This window comes from Ornithodoros turicata, chromosome 1 (genome assembly GCF_037126465.1).
Source record: "Ornithodoros turicata isolate Travis chromosome 1, ASM3712646v1, whole genome shotgun sequence".
In the NCBI taxonomy this organism is placed as follows: Eukaryota; Metazoa; Arthropoda; class Arachnida; order Ixodida; family Argasidae; genus Ornithodoros; species Ornithodoros turicata.
This window is the reverse complement of record NC_088201.1, coordinates 121,575,646-121,597,450: the sequence shown is the minus strand read 5'-3', so window position 1 is coordinate 121,597,450 and position 21,805 is coordinate 121,575,646. Positions and strand designations below refer to the sequence as shown.

Sequence of the window (21,805 nt, the reverse complement as noted above, 5' to 3'; positions counted from 1 at the left end):
CAAAACATAGAAAATATGCATTTTTTATGTAAGATATGCCACGACGTGCAAAATGGATAGAAAGGAGGAGAGCATAAGTGAGATCAAAGCTAATGGTAACTGGTTCGCTCCTGGTAGCTTGGATAACAAAATGTTCTGGATACCCGAATTCCGGATAAGGGAAACATGACTGGCCACTTTTCAAACATGACAGTTGTTGAAAAAGCTAGACATTGTTTGAGCCTCAAAAAAGTTACTTTCTACCATGATAACTTTCAAATTTTACTTCGTCCCTGTATAGCTAGCACCTATGGCATATCTACGGGAACATTTCACCGTGATGATCCATGACTTGAAAACCCGTGACGAGGTAGGGACGAAAACAGACATACACAAACACGGTCTCAAAACAGACCGTGAGAGAGAGAGAGACCGTGTTTGTGTATGTCTGTTTTCGTCCCTACCTCGTCTCGGGTTTTCAAGTCATGGATCGTCACCACCAGCTCGCTTGCTACCTAACTTTCCTTTCGTTATCATTTCACCGTGGTTTCCCTTCATATGTGCTCTTTAGCTGAGCTGTCCATCATTCAATTTCATGTTACTCTCAGATCGGTTGTAATTAGGGTTTCCAGTTTTCGGTAGTTACCCTAAAGCACCGATAAACGTACGCCGGTAAAATTTTCTTATGTCCAATGGAAAAGAATTTTTCACCGATAGCCACCGTAAATGACCTTCTCAGGCTGCTCGGTTTTGCACCAAAGTAGGAAATCACTCATGCAATTGATGAACTCCACTTCCCACAAAGGCATGAAAGCTGAGAAAATTGCGGAACCTGATGTTAGGAAACTCTGCAGTACTGTATGCTAAGTTGACCTTTCTGTCAGAAACCTCAAGCATTATTGTTTAAATCAGGAAACTGATTGAGTCAGGGCGTACAGTAGTAACTGATGTTTTCTACATGCTTGGACTGCGATTGGAAGCGAAACTGCAGACGTGGTGTGAAGCAACACCGTTTTTCGATTTTGGAAACAGAACAACAACCCTTCTAGAGACAATGACGACGGAGTTACATTGGGGGCAGTGCGTGACAGCATTCTGCAGATTTTACGACACTGTGGGCACAAAGTGGATCTCTACAAGGGGAACGAACCTGCCTCTCAGAATGGACATTTCAGATGAATCCTTCTGGTACAAAGTCAGTGTTATTCATCTCACCAACATGTCCGAAGTAGGTGGTAGCGCTGAGCACATTCTTCACCTTTTAAGTGTCGTGTCATCCAGTGACCTACGAGAACTCCAGGACGAGCTGGCTGAGCATCTTTTGGTGAATCTGACCTCAAAAAGTAATTAACTTTTCTATTGCCGGCTTCTGGGCGGCGCACAAGGAACAGTGGCTAGTGCTATCGGCCGCAGAGTTGGACTTGCATGCACTTCCGGTATCAAGTGCTCATGTAGAACGCGCGTTCTCACACCTAACATTTTTGCAGCAAAAAGAGCGGTATGCGATATCTGCCGAGCCTCTTAACATGCACCTGGCTATCTATTACAATAAATTCAGGCCCGAGCCGTTACAACTCTTACAACTCTTGTAAAATCTGAAAATAAAGTGCTTTGTTACTGTATGTATAGCTAGCGCCAGTATCGTTTCAAGCCGATTGTCACAGAGTGTCTTGATGTTTAAAGTATTTCCATCGAAAGCCACCGCATCGTGTTGAGCGGAATAACCACCGTTTTTTTTCCACCGTTTCTCTAAAAAAATAAGCACCGAAAACCGGAGACCCTAGTTGTAATGAAATGCTGGGGCCTCGCCCCTTGGTGGACACACTTCAATGTGAGAGCCGCTGAAGACCCAAAGAAGCTGGGCCCTAGGCTGCACTGTATATTACTGCATAACTTTATGTAATTAAAACATCTGTGGTCTTACACTCTATACACAATTACTTTGCCTTAATAAAAGGTCTCACTAGTTGCACAACCTTATGCTGTGCTATTCTCTCGTACTGCCATGCCGGCATTTTAATTGTGTTTCCTTCATAACATGTGAATGTTTGAGTAGGGTTTGTTCTCCGCTGGCGTCGTCTTTGGGCAGACATTTGTGGTGGCCCTGAAAAGGGCCTTTTTTGAGGGGTGATGAGTTGCCAGATGTCGTGTTCATGAAGAGGTTGCACTGTAGAGATGCGATGCAATGGCATCACGCACACGTGCCCCACCTTCGGTGCAGACGGTCGTGGAATGTTGCGGCATTTTCCTGACGCGGTGGTGGTATTCATCCATCCAGCTGCTTTCTACACTGTTGTTCATATCTTCACAGATGTTATTCAGAACGCAGCAAGCTCTGATTACTGTTCCACAGTTCTCAATGTCGCATTCAAGTCCCTTCAGAAGTATCCGGAACCGTGCTTTCACTCTGCCGAAGGCATTTTCAACTATGCGTCTTGCACCTGAGAGCCGAGCATTAAAGTTTTGTTTTTCAGGAGAGTCTGCTGCCCTGTCAGGGTATGGCTTCATTAGATGTTGCTGCAGGGGAAATGCTTGGTCACAAAGAATGACCGGACCCACGCTGACACCTTGCATAGTCACTGCACATGTCTTGAATAGTTAACTGTTCAGCACAGTTGGCAACTTGGACCTCTGGAAGACGGCCGAGTCATGGCTTCTCCCCGGTGATCCCACGTTCACATAGATAAACTTGTAGGTGTGATCCACGATGGCAAGGAGGATGACGCTGTACCACCCTTTGTAATTATAGTAATCGGAACCTTGGTCTTTTGGAGGACAAACCTCAATATGGCATCCATCCAAAGCTCCGAACCCTTGAGGGAATCCTGTGACAGCGTCAAACCGAAGCAGGTGCTCCGGAAGTTCTGCCTGTGTTGGGAGCTTCACAAACTTTGCTTCAAGTTTGTCCACAATCACAGAGCAGAACTCTCTGAACACAAGGTTCACGAAGGGCCTACTGGCGCCAAAAAGATTGCCCACAGTCCTGTCTTCCGCGGACGACGACAGTCGATACAGAGCAATTGCGATGCGCTTTCGCAGTGGCACGGCCTTCCTCAAGTTCGTGTCGCTCCTTGTCATGGTTTGACAGACCTCAACCAGGTAGCTGAACGTCGCACGGGACACGCGAAAGTCGCGGAACTCGTCAGGGAGGTCGGGCAGTGTGGTTTCCCACCACGAAGCTGGCCGTCGATAATTCCGTAGCTGCTTTTCCCTTGTGCATAGTCTCAGCGCAGCTGTTGTCAGGACATGCATCTGTTGTTGCACTCGCTTTCGCTTTCGACGCTGATGTTTGATCTGACTGCGGACAGCATCAAGCTCGGCTTGCGTTCGTCTCAGCTGAGATTGGGAGTAGGCGAAAGACAGAAGGAACTTTCTGTGTCTCTCGCGTACACCACTGTCCGGTTTACTTAAAGACATTGCACAACCTTATGTTGTGCTTGTACACAAAGTACACTAAACAGTAGTAGAATAAATATGGACACAAAATATATACAACTTAGTAAGAAGGACAATAATTACGCAGCAAAATACAAGACAGATGAAAGCTGGCGCGGCCAAGATCACAGAATGGGTTGTGTGAAACAGTGTTGTAAACATCATTCTGCGATCCGGTTGAAACCGAATGCGTAGAAGACGTAGCGACGAATGCGAATAGCAAAAACATCGAGTTGCATACGAAAGCGTTTCAAGACAGCATAGAAAAGCTTTCTACGGTATTGTACACCTCCGCGAAGTGTTAGAAACAGCAGATTGATTTAATCATCTATTATTCGAAATTCCAACACGTTTAGGAGCCTGTCTGGCAACGCTGTCAGCGCTGCCCTCAACTGAACTTGCTGCCGCCCGTGTAACTCATTTCGCTCCTCAGTTCACTCGACCGTGGTTGAGAAAGCTAGTGTAACTAGGGTATTGGCCATACTGAGCCTGAGGTCTTCTGTGAATTTCAGATGACTTTACGCCTTCATTCACGAGAAACTTCATGACAATTCGCTATTCGATGTGCGGGCTCACGTAGTTGTCGACCATCTTGTCCAGCACGTGTCTTCTGTTTTGCACAAACTTTGGACCACCACGTGGTGAACGCGGAGGCCTGTCGCGTGTGAAAATGACGAAAAAGAAGGAGCGCAAGCCATTTGTACACTCAGGAGACAGAAAGTCCCGGTTTGACTTGAACACTCTCGTAGCTCCACACAGTCGACACACTTAGTTCTTTTCTCAGCAGCTGCTATGATGTGGTCTTCATGTCTACGTTTCTGCTCCTCTTGCGTTTGCTGTTGTACGACATTTAGCGCTACATTGGAGCCTTGATTATAATTTCGTAGACTAGGCTGTGCATCCGCCATGTTTGTTGTCCACGCCGCATCTCTTACTTCCCAGCGTTCTCGCTCGTGGAGCGCCCTGATTGTCCCGCAGTTGTGACTCTCCCGGCGCTCCCGGCAAAAGTAGAGCCAATATCACCTCTCGTGTCGCGTTGTCCGGCGCCTTCGCGGCTTTCCCAGCCCGGCTCTCGCGGATTGCTGTGTGGACGTCACAAGTTGTCCGGCTTTCCCGCCGTTCGCGGCTTTCGCGTCTTCAGTGCCGTAGTATGGACGTAGCATTACACAATCGCATCCTTCCTGTCCTTTTTTTTGTACTTTAGTTCTTTTCTCAGCTCAGACAGGACTTAACACTGTTCTTTCAGTACACGTTTTCACGGTGCTTTGCTCGTCAGTGAGAACCCCCGCCTCACAAATATACGGTAGAAGCACAATTCTCGTGGGAAGAGATGTGCGTCTTTAGGACGAGTATTCCCGTTCTATAACCCGTAATATTTCATGTTAGTGGTTGTGTTGTTTAACAACCAAATGCGGTGCTACAAGCAGTGCACCGAGTGAGGTTTTTGTGAATAAAAATGAGCAGCAAAGGCTCAGAAGCGCACATAACGTTGCAAAGAGATGACACATCACACATGGGAGCAAACTTTATTTCACGACTGGCCACTGTTGCGTGGCCATGGAGGAGATTGACGTCAAACGCCAACATAGACAACCACATGCCGAAATGCATTGAAAAATAACTAGTATGACGAGACAGAGGTTAGCGTTCGTTCTTTCAGTACCTCCCCATTTTGACAAATTGCACGCCGATTGAGAGACACGTTGCAATCAATTACAAAATCCACAACAAACAGCGCGAAAAGCAATTTCCTGATTTCTATAGTCGATGCAATGTGCGCTTTTTCTTTCTTCCTCTCCGTCATAAACCTACAACATGCGCGCTCAGTACACTGAATGCACAGGGTAAAATACGCCACAAAAATGCACGGAGACTGGCAGGAACAAACATTCAACTCGCAGCAGTGATCGGATATGTCGATCATTGACAGCGTAGCACAGGCTGTGGTTGAGCTCAGCTGCGATTCAACTGCGATTCAGCTGCGATTCAGGAGCTTCGGGACACAAGCTAACATAGCCCATACACAGACGGAGACAGAGATCATATTAGACTTTGGCAATGCCAAACCAGCAACTGACTGTAGAAACTGACGCATAACCTGTCAGCAGCCTCCGCACCATGCAGAGTCTTCATGCTTGCTAGAAACGTGGTAACGTGGCGCCCAAAAGTTGAGGAACGAAGAGCGATGCAGGATTATCAATCAATTTATTTTTCTTTATGAATCGTTGCAAAAAAGTGGCGCTATACACACATGTCTTGCAACAGTCTTCACGGGAGCATTGCGCAGTTCACCACATATCCAGTAGTCAGATGTGAAGGTATTGGAGACAGCTATGCTAGGTGTGTCCGTTGTCGACGATGATGGCGGGAACACTGCAAAAAAGAGCATATATCATGGTCGACTCTGGAAGAAGAAAATGACTGTCCTGTTTATGAACCGTATTTAGCAAGAAAATGTAAAGAAATTGCTTCATATACACAACAGCCAATACTTTGAACCCGTACTGTGTTACTGGGCCCGTTTCTCATCGTTGGCATTGGATTGCTAATGGGCGTTGTTAACGGTTGGGTAGTCAATTGAAAGATTTCTAAGAGGTAAGTTCAGAGACAAGAAGCAGAGCAACTGTAGAATCATATTACTGCATATTACTGAGCAGGCTCCTCCAGATGATCAGCTTCTTAACTTTCTTGTTTTTGATTCCTCTTGCTTTGCTTACCTTTCGTTGTTACTGAGCCATCAATTGATTTTCCAACCATTTACATCACCCATTAGCAACCTAACGCCAATAATGAGCAACGATTGCATCAGAAGCAATGATAATATTCTCATTCCCTAAGATTCAAAATAGCAAGAGAGCTTTACATCTGTAAAGTATATTGTGTGAATCTCACGTTAACATTACTTCACATTTTAACTGCTTAATCTAATCATCAAGATGAAAAACCGGGCGTGTTGGTGTTGACCTTGCATGACGAACTAGCACTGGGAAAGGGACAGAGAGAGGAAGTCTAGCACCTGTCCTGTCGACTCCTCTCTCTGTCCCGTTCCCAGTCCTAGTTCGTCATGCATAATCTAATCATATATGAACTTCGCTTCGTTCCCTTTAATGTGCTATTATTAATCTGCGGCATTTAATACTACGTACATCATGCACAATATGTTCAAATGGCTACACATGTATAACAACTCTGTTCAAGGAAGGCACAGCCATAGCATCTACGTCTATTTTACCTTGTTATGTTTCATGTTAGTAGAGGAATAGGATACAATGTTCTGCTCATAGCTACTGCGTTGTTTAACCAGGACTCAGTGAGCCATAGCAGGCATAGTTGAAAAATGTGTAGTATGAAAAACAGCCAAAGAGCTTCTGCTTCATTTTTCCCTCCTTGTTAAAAAGAAAAAAAAAAACTAGGTCTTCTCTTCCTACTAAGTTATACTCTCAATATGCAATGACAAGCCTATGTTTGGATTCAGCATGTAAGTTTCCCGCGCTCTCTTCTGCTCTGTTGCTTCTTCGTTGAAATTCACCTGTGTGCAGCATTTCTTCAACGGTAAGTGGCACTCTATGCGCAGAACAACAAACACAGAAAGGAATATTGTCGTAGGAAATCGCCATCTCAAACTTGTTCAGAATTAAACAGCTTTAATATCTACAGCAAGCCCCGTTTATGTTTTTCTTGTAGAATAAGTCACCAACATTTTCCGGAAATGTCGTCTCAAGTTCATACATTGAAAGAAGGCAAGCGTTTGCTCCTTATCACACAAAGAAGGAAACCCATGAAAGGGGTACTGAAGGTCACCCTCTGTCCCTTTGAGGTGTTCCTTGCAGTTTCCGAATTACGTTTCTGCCGTTAAGTTTCTAGCGTTTTCAGGAAGATTTCAAACAAGTTTTCCAGCATATGCGAAATGCTCACTTAGAGCAGCGGGATAAATGTCAGAGGATGTATCTGTTGTAGCGCAGATCACATTCTGAAAGTGGTTGATCTGCTGGAATATATGCAGCTGCAGAAACAGGCATGTGTTTCAGTTAATTGAGGGCCATACAGCAGCCTCGCAGTTACCTTTACCTGTCGATTTTACAATTTCGCTAGCCAACGCACGCTTCAGTCTAGCAACAAACCGGGACGCATTTGGTGTTTCATTGGTCCCACGTATTTTCTGGTTTTCCTTATCACGAATAATCTGTAAAGTGCTAGCATTTCATTCAATAGGCAAATCGTTCGTACAGGCAAATTGTAATGGTACCGTGATGTTACACGTAAGGTTTGTCTCCGCAGTGTGGCGACATGTTGCACGTGCCGCAAGGTAGGACTGCGGATAATTTGGACCACCTGGGGTTCTTTTGACGTGCGCCCGAAATCTCCGACACACGGTGCTGGAAGCAATGTTTACCTCCCCTACGTTGCTACCGCCCTCGGCCGTGATCGAACCCGCGATATTGAGCTCAGCAAGCCAGCACGTTCCCGCCTGAGCATACTGATAAATGACTACATACCATACCAGCCCGCTGAATGAGAAGCCACCACAGGTGACTCGACACCCCCCTTCAAATGCTGTTTAAGAAAAAATGCAGGAATGTTGAATTGCAAACTCACGGAGTAGTGGTAGAAGGTCTACCTTTGCACTGCTTGGAGCATCTGGCATACTGCTACGAGAATCTACAAAAAACGAAAAAAAAAACGATATACATAAATGCATGAAGGACTTGGAAACAAAATGCTTTGTCAAAAAAAAAAAAAACGAACAGAGCACCTTTTGATGTAGTGGTAGTGGTAGATCGTAAGTCTAAATGTAAGTCACACATTTAGGCACACATGATATTGAAGAACTTACCTTGCTGTGGAACTGTCGGGCAAGGTGTCTTCTTCAGCCCCAATCTGGCAGGAGAGGCAATCCAGTGTGTAGTGCTCACCGCACAACAGTGTATTGAGAGGTAAGTGTGACAAGTCACCCAGCTCAGGGCGCTGTGTACAAGCGATCAATGCTGACACCCTGTTTGAACAACAAAGCACACAGCTCGTAGGTCACATTGACTGCGACGAGAGACACAACTGGTATAACCGGCACACATGAAATCCGATTAGCGACATCCAAGCTGTACAGATTACGGCTCTGCAGTATGAAACGCTCAAACGTTAATGACTGATTTGGAATACACTTCACACGCTAGACCTATATTGCTTACTTCACTGGAAAGTAACCAAACTTTCCTTACCTTTCGATGGGTAAAACGGAAGAAGGAACGCGAACTTCCACACGAACGATTTCTACATCCTTTGTCTCGGTGTTCTGTGATCTCCTTCTTCTCCTTCCTTTCTTCGATGTCCATTGTTTGAATGATGACCAGCTGGATGAGTAATTCCGTGTTCACGTCGACAGTTCAGGGTAGTTCATCACAATCTAAGTCGGAGGCACTCGAAACCGTAGAGACTACGCACGGACGTCTACGAAGACAAATTACCATCGGAACGCATGCACAAGCAAGGAGCCGCGAGCACTGAATCAAATGATGATCACTCAATCAGCGCGAAGAACACTGACATGGGTTTTTCAAGGCCAATGAGCAACAAGGAATTTGACGCAGCCAATAAGTGGTTATTTGCGCTTATTTGCGCTAGTGGCGACACTGTTTTCGAAGTGGCGCTTTTGGCTAAGGTACCGGCGGCTGGCCAAGTCACGGCGTTGATTGGACAAGGAAATGCGGATAGGAGACTTTCTGGCAATATGTACCTTCGACGATTGGACCGGTGGATGTCATAAGGGGATAAGTCGAGAAATCCCAAACCCAGAAAACTTCAAATGAATATTTGATAAAGTAATTGCAGCTGAGTTTCATCGAATAAAGCAAATACAAAATTGTGTGGCACAAAGGTGTGTATGTGTGTACTCTAGTGCATATCCTGTTAGCATTTTTTTTGGGGGGGGGGGGTGATTTAGCAGAAACTGAACAAAATCCGGAACTTAACTTGTCCCCTTTTCCAATATAACACCACAAGCAAGCACAAGAGTTTTTGTGCAGAAAAAAAGCAGTTGTTACGAGTCAGGCCTTGGTGGCTGAACAATGGTGATGCTAAGTAAGATGCAGTGACACGTGTGTAGTCGAGCATCCATGACCGGGGGGGTGATTGTGGTGCTAAACGAGCACACTGTTGAAAATGGCCAACACGACTTATTTGTGTAGTGCACGTGTTTTTCCGATTACAATGCTCAGTAGCACTGCTGGTCTCGTGGGGTAGAAAGAACGTGTTTCTCTAGTGGAAGCCGAAGGTCATTTGGTAGGAATAACATTTTTTACAAGTGGAAGCTGAAGGTCATTTGCACATCGTAGCAAAATTTAAGCTAACATTTATGTGTGTGTGTAGAAAAGGGGCCTGATCTCATTGTCCATCCCATTGGCACACATGCATTTCACGTTTCTTACCCTCGTGTAGCGGGTCAATAAATTGCAATGCGGTCCTTTGTCAGATGCATACAGGTACGTAATTGCCATTGCAGCGAAAAATACTAATTGGGTCAATACGTATACTTCGATCAATACTTGGGGCAAATACTTATTGCATCCACGGGTTCAATTGGGTTAACCTGACGTGACGTACCCTTGGCGTGTATCGCTCTTTAGAAGGAAGAGAAGATGGCACTTTATTCACGTTTCGCTGAACGAATGAACTCTGCCCCCTTCGCGTTACTGCCAGGGTGACGGGATCTTTCGCACCGCAAAGAGAATTTTTTTGGAGACTTGTCGGGATGCGCGAGAGGAAAGCTCCCTGTAGCAACAATCTTTTTAATGCGTTACTATTAAGAGTCAGGGTTGCGGAGTTGCCACTCCGGGGTTAGAATGATTCCGGAATCATTCCAGATTTATCAGAGCCCGGAATGGAATTGGAATGGAATGGCGGAAACTGTCCTACGAATGGAATGAAATTAGGCATGTTTTCGCAGGCGGAATGAAATTGGAATGGACTGACCTGGGTGCCACACGGTCAAGGGCGAAATAACCTTGTCTTTTTGCTTTTTCCGTGATGGGTAATGTCAACTCCTCTATAGCACTGCTGGGCTACCCAGCACGGTTACCGGTCTCTTTTCTTTTATTGATGGAAGTCAAGGAATGGAATGGGGTGCCAAGCCATTCCAGGAGTGGGAATTGGCCATACCTTTTCATTCCAAGGAATTGAAAGGAACGGAATTATCGCAAGTCTCCATTCCTCGGAATGGATGGTTCCTGAAGGGCCGTGTAGCGTTGTGAAGGGGTTCCAAAAGGGTTTTCAAGTTTTAATGCTAACGCATTTCCGTCAGATCCACGAATGGATTGGTCATGATTATTTATAATCACGGTTTGAGCGCTGCCCCTAATATCCACAGCGCAACGTTGGAGGCACGATATCGACGATAACTTTCCCGTACAAGCAACTGGTACGCGATAAGTACGCCAGATCAAGCAGTGTCTGAAGAACGGCTTCTCGCACGTGGATGACTAGCGCGGCGATATACGATCTTTCCCAGCCTCCAGTTTTGGCGATGTTATAACAGCAACACATATCATTATTCGGAGATTATAGCTGAAATATGGCCCGACTGCAAACACTCGTTGGTTTGATGTACTTTGTGCAGTCGGAAGAAAACGCGACGAAGTGCCTCGTTCGGTTCATCGGATAAAACTAGATAAAAACAAAGGATAAATGGGAACACGTCGCCCTTCTTTTTATTATACCGTTATTGCTCCACGAAAATCTGAACATTTGTAATGCAACGTTTCGGGACTGACTGGAAGTGTGCTAGCTACTCCTGAGCACGGCAGCCTCGTTACGTACGGTCGCGACCTTTGTGTGGTCATTCAAAAGGAGTTAGCATGGTTGAAATGCAAACTCGCGAGGATTCCACCCCGAAAAAATAATTCCATCATCGGTACATCATCTCCGAAAGCGGATTGTGTGACCAGTATGACACTTGCTTCAATACTTACCTCGGGAAGCAGAACTATGTACTCCTTCATCAAGAACTTCATCAATTCAATGGCTACCCGAACTCCCACAGTGGCGTAATTGATGTAGGCGTCGTCTTTTTGGTCGTAAAACCACGGCGTCCACATTATGGCATTAGTGATCTCCAAGTCATCGTCTTCTATTCTCACTCCTGCACGTAGGGCACGTGAGAAGTGCGTCGAGAATTTCAGGTACTTGTTTTGGAGTCCTCGGGTATATTCGCTCATATCAATGTAGTTCTTTGTGAACTCCGGAGACATCTTAGGCACATCTTTGCTTACTAGTGGTGGTAGTGTCTCTGGTACCCTGAGGTCGATCTCTTTCATCTTGTTTCTTATTGCTTCGAAATGCTTTGTAGTCATCCACGTCGCCTTCGCTATTTCCTTGATAACCTGACGTTGAATGCTTTGTATGAATTTAGTGAACGAATTTTGAAGCGTAGAGACAATCCGTTTCTCGCTGAGAAGGTAAACCGTGTTCTCGGGAAAGTGCTCCATCGCCAAACTTACGCAGGTATCTCGACCGTGTTCCCGTTGGACACGATACCGAAATATGTTCGTAATGGCAAGAAGTGAAAGGAAAGACACACGTAGCTTGGAATCAACGCTAAACAGCTCCTTCGTCACATTTGTCAGAGCACTCATATCGTGTACATACACTTTGCCCTCTATTTTGCTCGCATCGACGAGGTTTACTTCTATTGCCCTCTTCCAGTCCCCCAAATCGAGCTGACCCGGAATGATGGGAAATGATGCGTAATTAAGAAGCGTCTGCGAAGACTTTCTGGATTGGCGGGATTGCTTCTGGAAATTAGCTTCAAATTTTATCAAAGCTCTTGTGAAAGGTTCAGTCCCGTTCTGGATGACAGCTTCCAAGATTGAACTGACATAGTGCATCACGTCCTTTGGGCGGAACTTGTTCGCTGTTGGCATGATCATGTCGCTTAGAGATTCACCCAGTTTGATAACGACGTAGTATTTCGATTTCCACCGTCTTATGCGGATATCAAAGGCTGTCGATATTCCTTTTGCAAGACTGAGGCGAATCATGGGCTCGAGTAAAGTAGAAGCATCGTATCGGAGCCACTCTTCTGTCTGCAAGTATCGTTTAGTCTTCCGGATCTCATCAAGACTGGTTTGATTCACCCTACGAGGAAAAAAATCTCATATGTAAAGTTTGTGTATGTTTCCAACGTTTCCCGCAATGGAATGCAACGGTAATCTAAAAGCTAGTCGAATGCTTGAGTCTTCAGGGTATACACGCTGAACACAGCGAGCACCAGTACTTTAATAATTGGTGGATTCACGTCGCGAGACAATTGATCATAAGCGATGTCACTGTGGTCGGTCTGTTGATTAATTTTGCCCTCCTGGGGGCTCTTTAACGTGCGCTGAAATCTCAACACACGGCACACAGTATTTAAAGGGACATGGAAAGACTCGAGAATGAATATATCGGAATAACTAGAGATTAAAATTACGAGCCCAGGAACCCACATTCGCACAAAAACTACCAGTGTAGCGTGTAATCCTGGAGCGCAAGAGAGCTTTCAATCTCGCGTGCCAGAAAACGTGCTCCCCTCGGCTGCCAGTCTGCGACGACATGTTCCTCGCCAATACTGAGGTGAGCGATTTCTTTTTCCTTTCTTTCTTTTTGGAGTCGCGTTTTGCGTCGCCTCTATCGTATCTCGACTGGTCGTTCTCGCTAGCAGATGATTCTTGGTGGCCAATGAAGAGCCCTCCTCCTCCACCTGATGTCACGAAACGCGAGGAGCCGCTCGACGAGGTCTTCCAAAGTAACTTTCTCAGTAAATTCGCACTTCCCAAAGGAAATATTCTGCGTGACCGTTCCTGCAAGCAGCATACTTATTTGATGCAGAAAAAAAAGAAAAGAAAAGAAAAGAAAAGAAAAGAAAAATGTTCCGGGTCTTTTCCATGCTCCTTTAACGTCTGTTGCGGAAGACGGCATATCAAAGCAATGTCAATGCCGCCAAGTTGCTGGTTTCCTCGGCCGCGTTTCTTTTTTTCTTTTTTTTTTGATTGCGTTTTAGTGCCGCGAAGCAACTGTGGCTACGAGCGGAGTACAGATGTGGACAGACGGAGAGAGGACAGCAGGAAGGAGTGGGGAAGAGGGGGATTAGTGTGCCTCCTGGGCCGACTTCAGGGGGAACTGCGCCGACGTTCGTCTGGAAAGTCTTCGGAAAACCCAGGGAAAACCGCAGAGAGCACAGCCGGCAGTAGGATTCGAACCCACCACCACCCAGTCTACAGCACGACCTTGGTTTCCACCAACGAGCGGGCGCCTTAGCCGACTCGGCAATGCCGCTCGTGAGGTCCTGCTTGGAATGAGTTAGCGAACGCGCTACAAACTGAGCCGCCGAGTGCGTTCGAGCACGGAAACAGAAATGCTCTCGGACTCCGAGAGTTCCTATACTATGAGTATTTCACATACATCGTATACAAATGCCTGCGTGACTCTTCGTCAGCTGGACTCTCGCCCTTTCTCCCTACCGAAATTGCTTGGTCCCTGGCCCAATCCAGCCCAGCAACGCTCTGCGCTCAAAGGTCTTCTGACATTTCTGGACACCATCGGACTTCGATCGTTATTGTAAAGGGGCACGTTATTTTATTCCCCCCATTCCACCAAGCACTGGGGTAGAGTATCGCCTGTTGCGATGAAACTCCCCACTCTCCAAGGCCGAAAATAAAGTTGTTGTTGTTGTTCCTGCGTGACGTTGGTTGTCGTCTTCGTTGGACTCCCACAAAATTTGAAAAATTAAATGAAATTCAGAGACATCACATATTGAGGCTACACGTCAACTCAAATGCTGGTCCTACAGCGGCAGGCGAAAAAAAAACAAAAAAACGCTCAGCCATCCCCAAGGGCGTGAAAAGAAGGGTAGCTGTGGTCACGCTAAATGAGACTACGGGCATGTCCTGTGCACAGAGGGTGGAAAACAGACTTGCTGAGCAAGTCGAAAGGTTGTGCTGCAGGGGATACCCCGGAAGTGTTTTGGGGGGAATGACTTAGGCTATCGTCGGTGAAGCTCAATTAGACCTCCGAAACTGCGCGCCACCGTCCGACGTGCAGTTCATTTGGGATACCCCGTGTGCATTCAACCGGCAAATAATTTGACACAAACAGTTCCGGAATGGAATAGTGTCCCGGTAGCGTATTTTCAAACCCTGACCGATGCAGGACAACGGCGGCAGCAGCGGCAGAAACCCCTAAAAGCCGGTGCGTTGCTGTACGGCTGTACATACGCGTAATGGCGGCCGCTATGTTTTGAGTGGTTTGAGGTTCGGAGCGTTTACGCGGATGGTTGACGCCAAGTGAAAAGTAACAGATAAATTTGTTCAGGTGTCTTGGATTACGATAATCAATGTGCAAGTTCTTCGAACAGTTTATACTTTACTTTTGATAACGTGAGACCACGGATGGTCAATCTTTTCAGTGACGTGTGTACATCAGTGACGATGTGATGCAGCTTCGTGTCTCCTGTTTGCGATGGCAGGTATAGACAGTAGGATCGTTCAAAATATTCGACAAAGAAAGTGCGAACAGTGAAAAACCGAATATAGGCTAAAGCTTTGTTGGGTGTAAGCACTTTCGATGAAGTGTAACACTATGAGATGGCGCTTGTCAATCGCGTCGTAAGACTTCGTTCTTTGCTGCGATTCTTCATAGCGACAACTCTCTCTGGAGCTGTTTTACGGAGAACGTCGGAATTCAAATATTAAAGAAATATGCCATCGTCGATTTGTGATGTCGTCAAGGTGTGTCTGCAAAAACAGAAAATGTAGTGCATGCACTGAAGTCTGTACGTAGTGCATACAAAGGACAGCACTGTACTGTGTATGGATACATGTACGCCCGTCTGGCCCGTACGCCCGTATCTAGAGTCTGATCTTTTCGGGTTCAGTGTCTTACCTGAAAACGTTTTTTTTTTTTTTTTCGAGGTGGGGGGGGGGGGGAATTCGGGCAGTAGTCTCGAACTTGCAATTCAGTGTGCATTCGGGTCCTGTTAATACATCCAGATTGTGTCCTTGTTTCAGTACGGCCATTGGCTCACAGTGAAAGATGCATATCACGGTGAAACACATATTCCTCCAGAATGACACTCATGAGCACCAAATATTGTAACATCGAATGTGCTTTGCATTCTTTATTCTCACACCCAACTATTCTTTGTATCAGACTTGAGTGTTGATTGCAACCCAGTAGTCTGCATCCAGTTTAGTTAATGATTGATATGTGTTTGGAATTCGGAGAAATGGTTCAACCCAAACTCTCCTGGGTACTGATTCGGGCATTCCTTCTGCTGTCATTTGTGAATCATGTAGGAAATACACTACAAGACTGGGATTTGCTAGGATTTTCTTCTTGTAGGAATGTTGGGATTCAACTGGGCAGGTGTAGCACTCTAGTATGACAATGAGGAGACCCGAGACAGGGGAAAATTAACAGACAACAATTTCTCAGACACAACAATGAATTCTACTGGCACACCACACTTATATACACAAAAACCTCCGGAGAGAACGAATGGGCACAAAGGATGGTTTGCTAACGCAATTGCCCCATGTAGCTATTTCCAATGACTTCATAAGCAACCTACGCATAAGTCCCTTTCTTCACATAGTACATCAGTTCGAAAGAAAATGGGTTCAGAACCGTTACATTCACACAAGTGTGGTACGAGTTCAAAAGCAAGTGAACTCCTTTCACACTTGCGTGAATGTAACGGTTGTGAACCCATTTATGGCGTAGGAAGGATGGAAGGATGATGGAAGAATTTCTGAAGCAAATTTAGGCTTTGCATGTATTTGTCCCTTCTATGTTGCTCCAGCCTCAGAACATCGGTTCTTTCATGTTATTTCATCTGTCATGGACTTATGGCGTAGGTTGCTTATGGAGTCATTGGAGACAGCTACACGTGGCAGTCGCGTTAGCAAGCCATCCTTTCTTTCTTTCTTGCCCATTCATTCTCTTCAGAGGTTTTTGTGTATACAAGCGTGGTGTGCCAGTAAAAATTGTTGCTGTGTCAGGGAAATTGTTGTCTGTTAAATTTATCCTGTCTCGGGTCTCCTCATTGTCATTATGAACGAACTAGTCTGCGCCGTTTCAGTGTTATCAATTACACCCTAGTATGCAGGCTGCTGCCTTATATTTTTACGCATTATCACAAAAAGTAAATTTGTATCAGATAATTCTCGGCGATGTTCAAAGATTTGTGGGAGTGTACGGGTGAGCTAGGAAAATACCTACATTGCCATACAAGATCCTGTTTCGTGACAAATTGCTTGAGACTATTTTATGTAATGTATTCTAGTTGTCATTTGGAAGAAGTATGCCACGAATCTGGTCAGTGCATGTACATTATTCAAGTACACTACATACAGACACTTTCATTGAAAGAGAGAATTCCTGTAGACCTGCAAATTTTTAAAAGCACTTTGATGCAGCATTTTGTCTCAGCTAACTATGAAAGGAAAAAGCTGAGATAACTTGGCTTAGATAGAAGCACTTACGTAGCTGGACTTCCGCTGGACCCAAAACCGTCATAGTGTACATCCGTTTCTTCCATATCAGCTCTTCATGCAATACCTCATACACGTGTCAGAATGCATTTTCGAATAGTCAAAGTCTCAGTTGACGTGGCCACGTGACGCCCTCAACATAGTTTTCACGTTTGGCTGGGGTCACCACCGGTAGAGTCTTTCTGGGAGCCCTCTGCTTTGTCAACTGACATGTTATCCTTGTCAAAGATGTGGAAGTTACCCGACAAAAGGAACCCATTACAAGTAAAGGTGCTGTGCAAAAAAAAAAAAAAAAAACTAAAATAAGTTAAATAACTAAGTTAGAGGCAATGAAAATGAACTGAATTCCTTTGGAAAAGTAACCAGTTACTTTCAAGTTACCAGCGACATGGCCAACCAGGTTAAGGATCCCGCTCGTTGGTGTTAGCCAAGGTCGTGCTGAGGACTAGGAGGTGGTGGTTTCGAATCCTACCACCGGCTATGCTGTCTGAGGTTCTCCCTGGGTTTTCCGAAGACTTTCCATACGAATGTCGGCACAGTTCCCCCTGAAGTCGACCCCGGGACGCATACTAACCTCCTGTCCCCCACTCCTTCCTGCTGTCCTCTCCACATCTGTACGCCGCTCATAACCACAGTTGCTTCGCGGTGCTAACACGGAATAAGATAAGTTACTTTCAAGTTACTTGCTACTAATAGACACTTTTTAGTTCCTGACCTTTCTACAATTCAGATACTGATATTGCAATGGGTGATCCACGATGTTCTTTGCTAGCTTTGATACATTGAATTCATACCAATCTTTGATATATTAAAAGAAGCCGCACCTTGATGTGCTTTTGTAGGTTTGCAGTTGATGATTCTAGTTTTGCAATAAATTCCTTTAGTGGAACACAAAGTAGACATCAAAATTTTAGGTTCCGTGAATCATTGTCTTCACGCGTATTGCGTAGAACCATGCATGCCACGTTTTAATATTGCTTCACAGTTCCTCCTGCCATTATAAATGCACTGTTCAAGATGGTGAACGTCACCTGAGCCTCCTAGCAGACTGCCAAACAGAATACAAGCTTCACGACAGGCAATTGCGTGCTTCAGTTGAACAGTGGCAGGTTCTATCTATCACCTAAGTTTTAGTGAGATGAGACTTTCGTGCAGAAGACTGCACTTCTTCATTGGTGTTAGACCTGAAGAAGTGCAGACTTCTGCACAAAACTCTTATCTCATAAAAATTTATTTACTCTCAACCATCTTGTTTTTGTTGTAAATCTATATCGTCATATACTTGCACATTGCTCTTCTACGTATTGCAGTGTGAACAGCTAAACACGGCCTCTGAAACATGACTCAGCAACGCGAAGGGGACAAGGATGGACACTTCCTTGTTCAACTACAACAACTTTATTGTGAGATGATGAATGGGGAGTTTCATCGCCAGGGGCCATACTCTACCCCATTGCTCGTGGTGATGTGGCTTCCTTGTCCTCTTCGAATTGCTCCCTCAAGTTTTGGACTAACAACACTGCAACTTTTTGCACACCCTCCGATTTCTGGTCAGAAATGCTACCAATTATTTTTATTACAAATTTTTTAAATTATTTTTATTAACCAAAGTTATTTACAAAGAGTGATATATAGACAGTGCACCTACTTGCCGTCCATTACCAGTCACACCATCTCTGACCGTAAATCAGAGTGTGTGGTTCGAATCCCACTGCTGGTCCCTTTTCTTGAGCTGCTGTTGTACAATTGAATTTGTGTCATTCACCGTGCAACAACAAGGACGCAGAGTCAAACTGTGCGCCAATCACTCATCTCACTGTGGAGGTGGTCCCGCACTGTAGTCAGTTTATAACTAAACTGTGAGTAAAGTCACTCTTCCTCTCCAAAAAAGTTAAGAGAAAAAGTAGCCTAGCTACAGAAATCGGTTACCCCCCCCCCCCCCCCAAACGCTGATTCTTGCTATTATTATTATCCAGAAAAGAAGTCATACAATGGGCGAACAGGCTTCTTGGTTCACACGTTTACTGGTCAATACATAGGGTTAACTGAAAAAATAAACAATACCATTGAACTCACTTGACCTCATCTTGAGCATACTCAAAGCATCACGTCAGTACTGAAGCACGTACTGAAACGCTGCACACACAAGCATGTGTCTATAGAGTGAGGGTACAGACCCCATCCCAATTTCTGTCGTCACATAGTGCTCAACTGATGTAGCTCAGTGTATGTAGCAAGCTTTCCGAGGCTTGGGCCCCCTCCTCAGAAAAATCCGGCCCTGTGCACAGGGTATGTGGGGCCTACATTGTTTCCTCCAGTGCCTAGGCAGTTATGTTGATATGCTGAAGTTGGCTACAGAGCTATTTTGAATAGTTAATAAACGGTTGCTTTGTGTTACCCACCAATGTCTGTTTCTTCACTACATATGCTCATTGTTGCCTGTGTGATTAAATCTTTGCATAATGTTGAATGTACAAACAAAGTGTAAATTTTTTTATCTGTCCTCATGTAATACTGAACAACTGCAGCACTAGCTTTGGCTTATTTTCAGCACTACCTTCTTCCCAGAGGAGAGAGTATATTTCTAGTGCATCATGATCTATGCAAACTTTTTCTCATGTACAGTGCTGGCTGATAACTCCCTGACCTGATTTCTGTAATACGCAGAAGAGCAATATGCAAGTATCCCGCGACAGAGATTCAGAAAGAAGACGGTTTGGAGCATCTCAATTTTAAATTTAGATGCTCTCAAGCGTCTTCCTTCTGTTCTGATTTCTGTAGCTGTGAATGGATGCAGACCATACACTGAATCACAAAGGCCTAGTTATGTGGCTTACATTCATGTCTATTTCACCCAATGTAGTTTTCATTTACTACTAGTCCAGGCTATATATGTGGTTTGATCGGCTGGACTACAACTTTGTTGCAGTTGTTTCCCAACCTAACTGCGCTCTTAATATACCCTATAGTGCACGAAAAACTTTACCACATTAATAGTACGCATCTACTTGAAGGTGACAACTGTTCAGACAGTGTGTCAGTGCTCCCACAGCTGTGCTAACTGGGAAACAAACAGGGCTTAACAACTGTGGTGTCACCTTTGGGTAGGATGCATTTCCTGCCCCTCTGTTAGGCTGCAGAGATAAAAACCGACACGTTTTTCATTTTTCGTAGCTTACACTTTAATGAACAGTTCTTGCTACGTCTTCGCCATCTACGTAAACTACAATATTTCTTCGCTCCATATGCTCGAGATAATGCCTACGTGGATTACATTAATTTCGAAACGTTCCACCGCATCTACAACATGACAAGAGGCAAACTTGACCCACTCGGACTTGTAATCCAAAGCGATAGCAAAGCAATTAAAAACTCCATGCCACCCACCGATGTCTCGTTTACAAATGTATACGGAGGCCGCCATGGCGTTTGCGAATTCGCGTCTGTACAGCAACGCACAGGGTTTTCAGGGTTTTCTCCACCTTGTATGCGAAAGAATAGTTGGTTATGGACATGAACATCACTGGCCTGGAATGTCAGTGCTTGTCTGACAGGTGTCAAGGACAGTTAAGTAACATAAATGTCTTTACTAAATGCCATTTAATTCACCGCCTGACAGGGGTATACATTGACAGTTGGTACCTTTTCTATACCGTCCTAACGTATACGCAGAATAAAGCATCACAAAAGGTACAGGGGCCTGTATATATTTTTTTTTCTAGTTTGGCAGGGAGCCTATATTCGCTGATTGTTGAGATAACATAACGTATACATAAGAGCAAGCGTAACGCCCTTATGGGGTTGCGGGAAGACCCTTGCAACCGGCCTTCCAATAGACGCGTTCTGCTAAATTATCTCAACATTGAGCCAGCATAGCCACTCAGATGTATTTGTAAGGGTGTGTCCTTTTCCTTGTTTCGCGGTTGTCGCTCCCAGTACCAACTAGAGCACTACACGGGCCTAATTTTCAGGCCCGTGCCCGGCCCAGGCCCGGCTGCTACGGCCCGCACCCGGCCCGGGCCTGACGTCTTCCATAGATTTCCAGCCTGGCCCAGGCCCAACTCCGCCGGCCCGGGCCTAGCCCGTACCCGACTGTTCCCATGCTCAGGCCCGGTCCCAGCGCGCCTCTGCTCTATGTGCTCTCGAGGTCCGGAGGCGTATTTAGATTTACTAAAGAGTACAGCGCAGCGAGGAAAAGGACGCAGCTAATTGGTAGAGAGTGATGAGGTGCACTCGAACGGAGCGGCTGTGTTTCTCTGCCTGCAAGCCGCTTGGTGCTTCGTGCTTGCTTGCTTGGCTGGTGACCGCCTTCAGCGTCTCACTCACGGAGAGAGCGGTGCCGCGTGCAGACGCAGTACGCGGCTACTCCTCTCTGGCTTTGGTGAAGCGAAGGACGCTCCTTGTGTTGCCCAAATCGCCCAACTCCTTTCGTCTTGTCGGCAAACATATCAGCGCGCCCGCCCCAGCCGCACCAATCGACCCCTAATGTGTGTGAGTGCACGTGTGAAATCCAGACCCATTACACGAAATAAGCATCACATATAAAAAGTGATTGTTCTCAGATGAGAATGCCATGATATCACATACCTGCTGTCCAGTCTCGTGTAATATGTTCGCGTACATGGCCGACCATGGCCGGCATTGTCAAGCTCGTACCCGGCACGGGCCCGGTTGCTGAAGCCCGAGCCCGGCCCAGGCCCGCATAAAAAACGCAAAGCCCGGCCCGGCCGGGCTCCGGTTTTCGGGTAAGCCCCTGCCCGTGCAGTGCTCTAGTACCAACTTACCCCATCTTAATACTTTGGTTTGGTTCATACTTGGTAGCTTATGGTAAAGAACGAGCGATTAAACGCGAGAGCGTTGTTTTGCATCAC

General features: G+C 45.6%; 1 protein-coding gene and 1 long non-coding RNA gene across 2 annotated transcripts in view; both read right to left on the bottom strand.

Moving 5' to 3' along the window:
* LOC135368526 (uncharacterized) overlaps positions 1–21,805 on the bottom strand; it is a 129,200-nt gene that overhangs the window by 34,361 nt on the left and 73,034 nt on the right. Inside the window, exon 5 of the mRNA XM_064601888.1 lies at positions 11,376–12,540. Within this exon, the coding sequence (XP_064457958.1) occupies positions 11,376–12,540 (1,165 nt within the window). The remainder of the gene's footprint in view (positions 1–11,375; positions 12,541–21,805) is intronic.
* LOC135368522 (uncharacterized) lies at positions 5,570–8,866 on the bottom strand. The gene is made up of 4 exons (XR_010414807.1): positions 8,631–8,866; positions 8,249–8,407; positions 8,011–8,073; positions 5,570–5,787 (listed from the first exon to the last, which is right to left on the bottom strand). It is a non-coding gene; the product is annotated as an uncharacterized LOC135368522 (long non-coding RNA).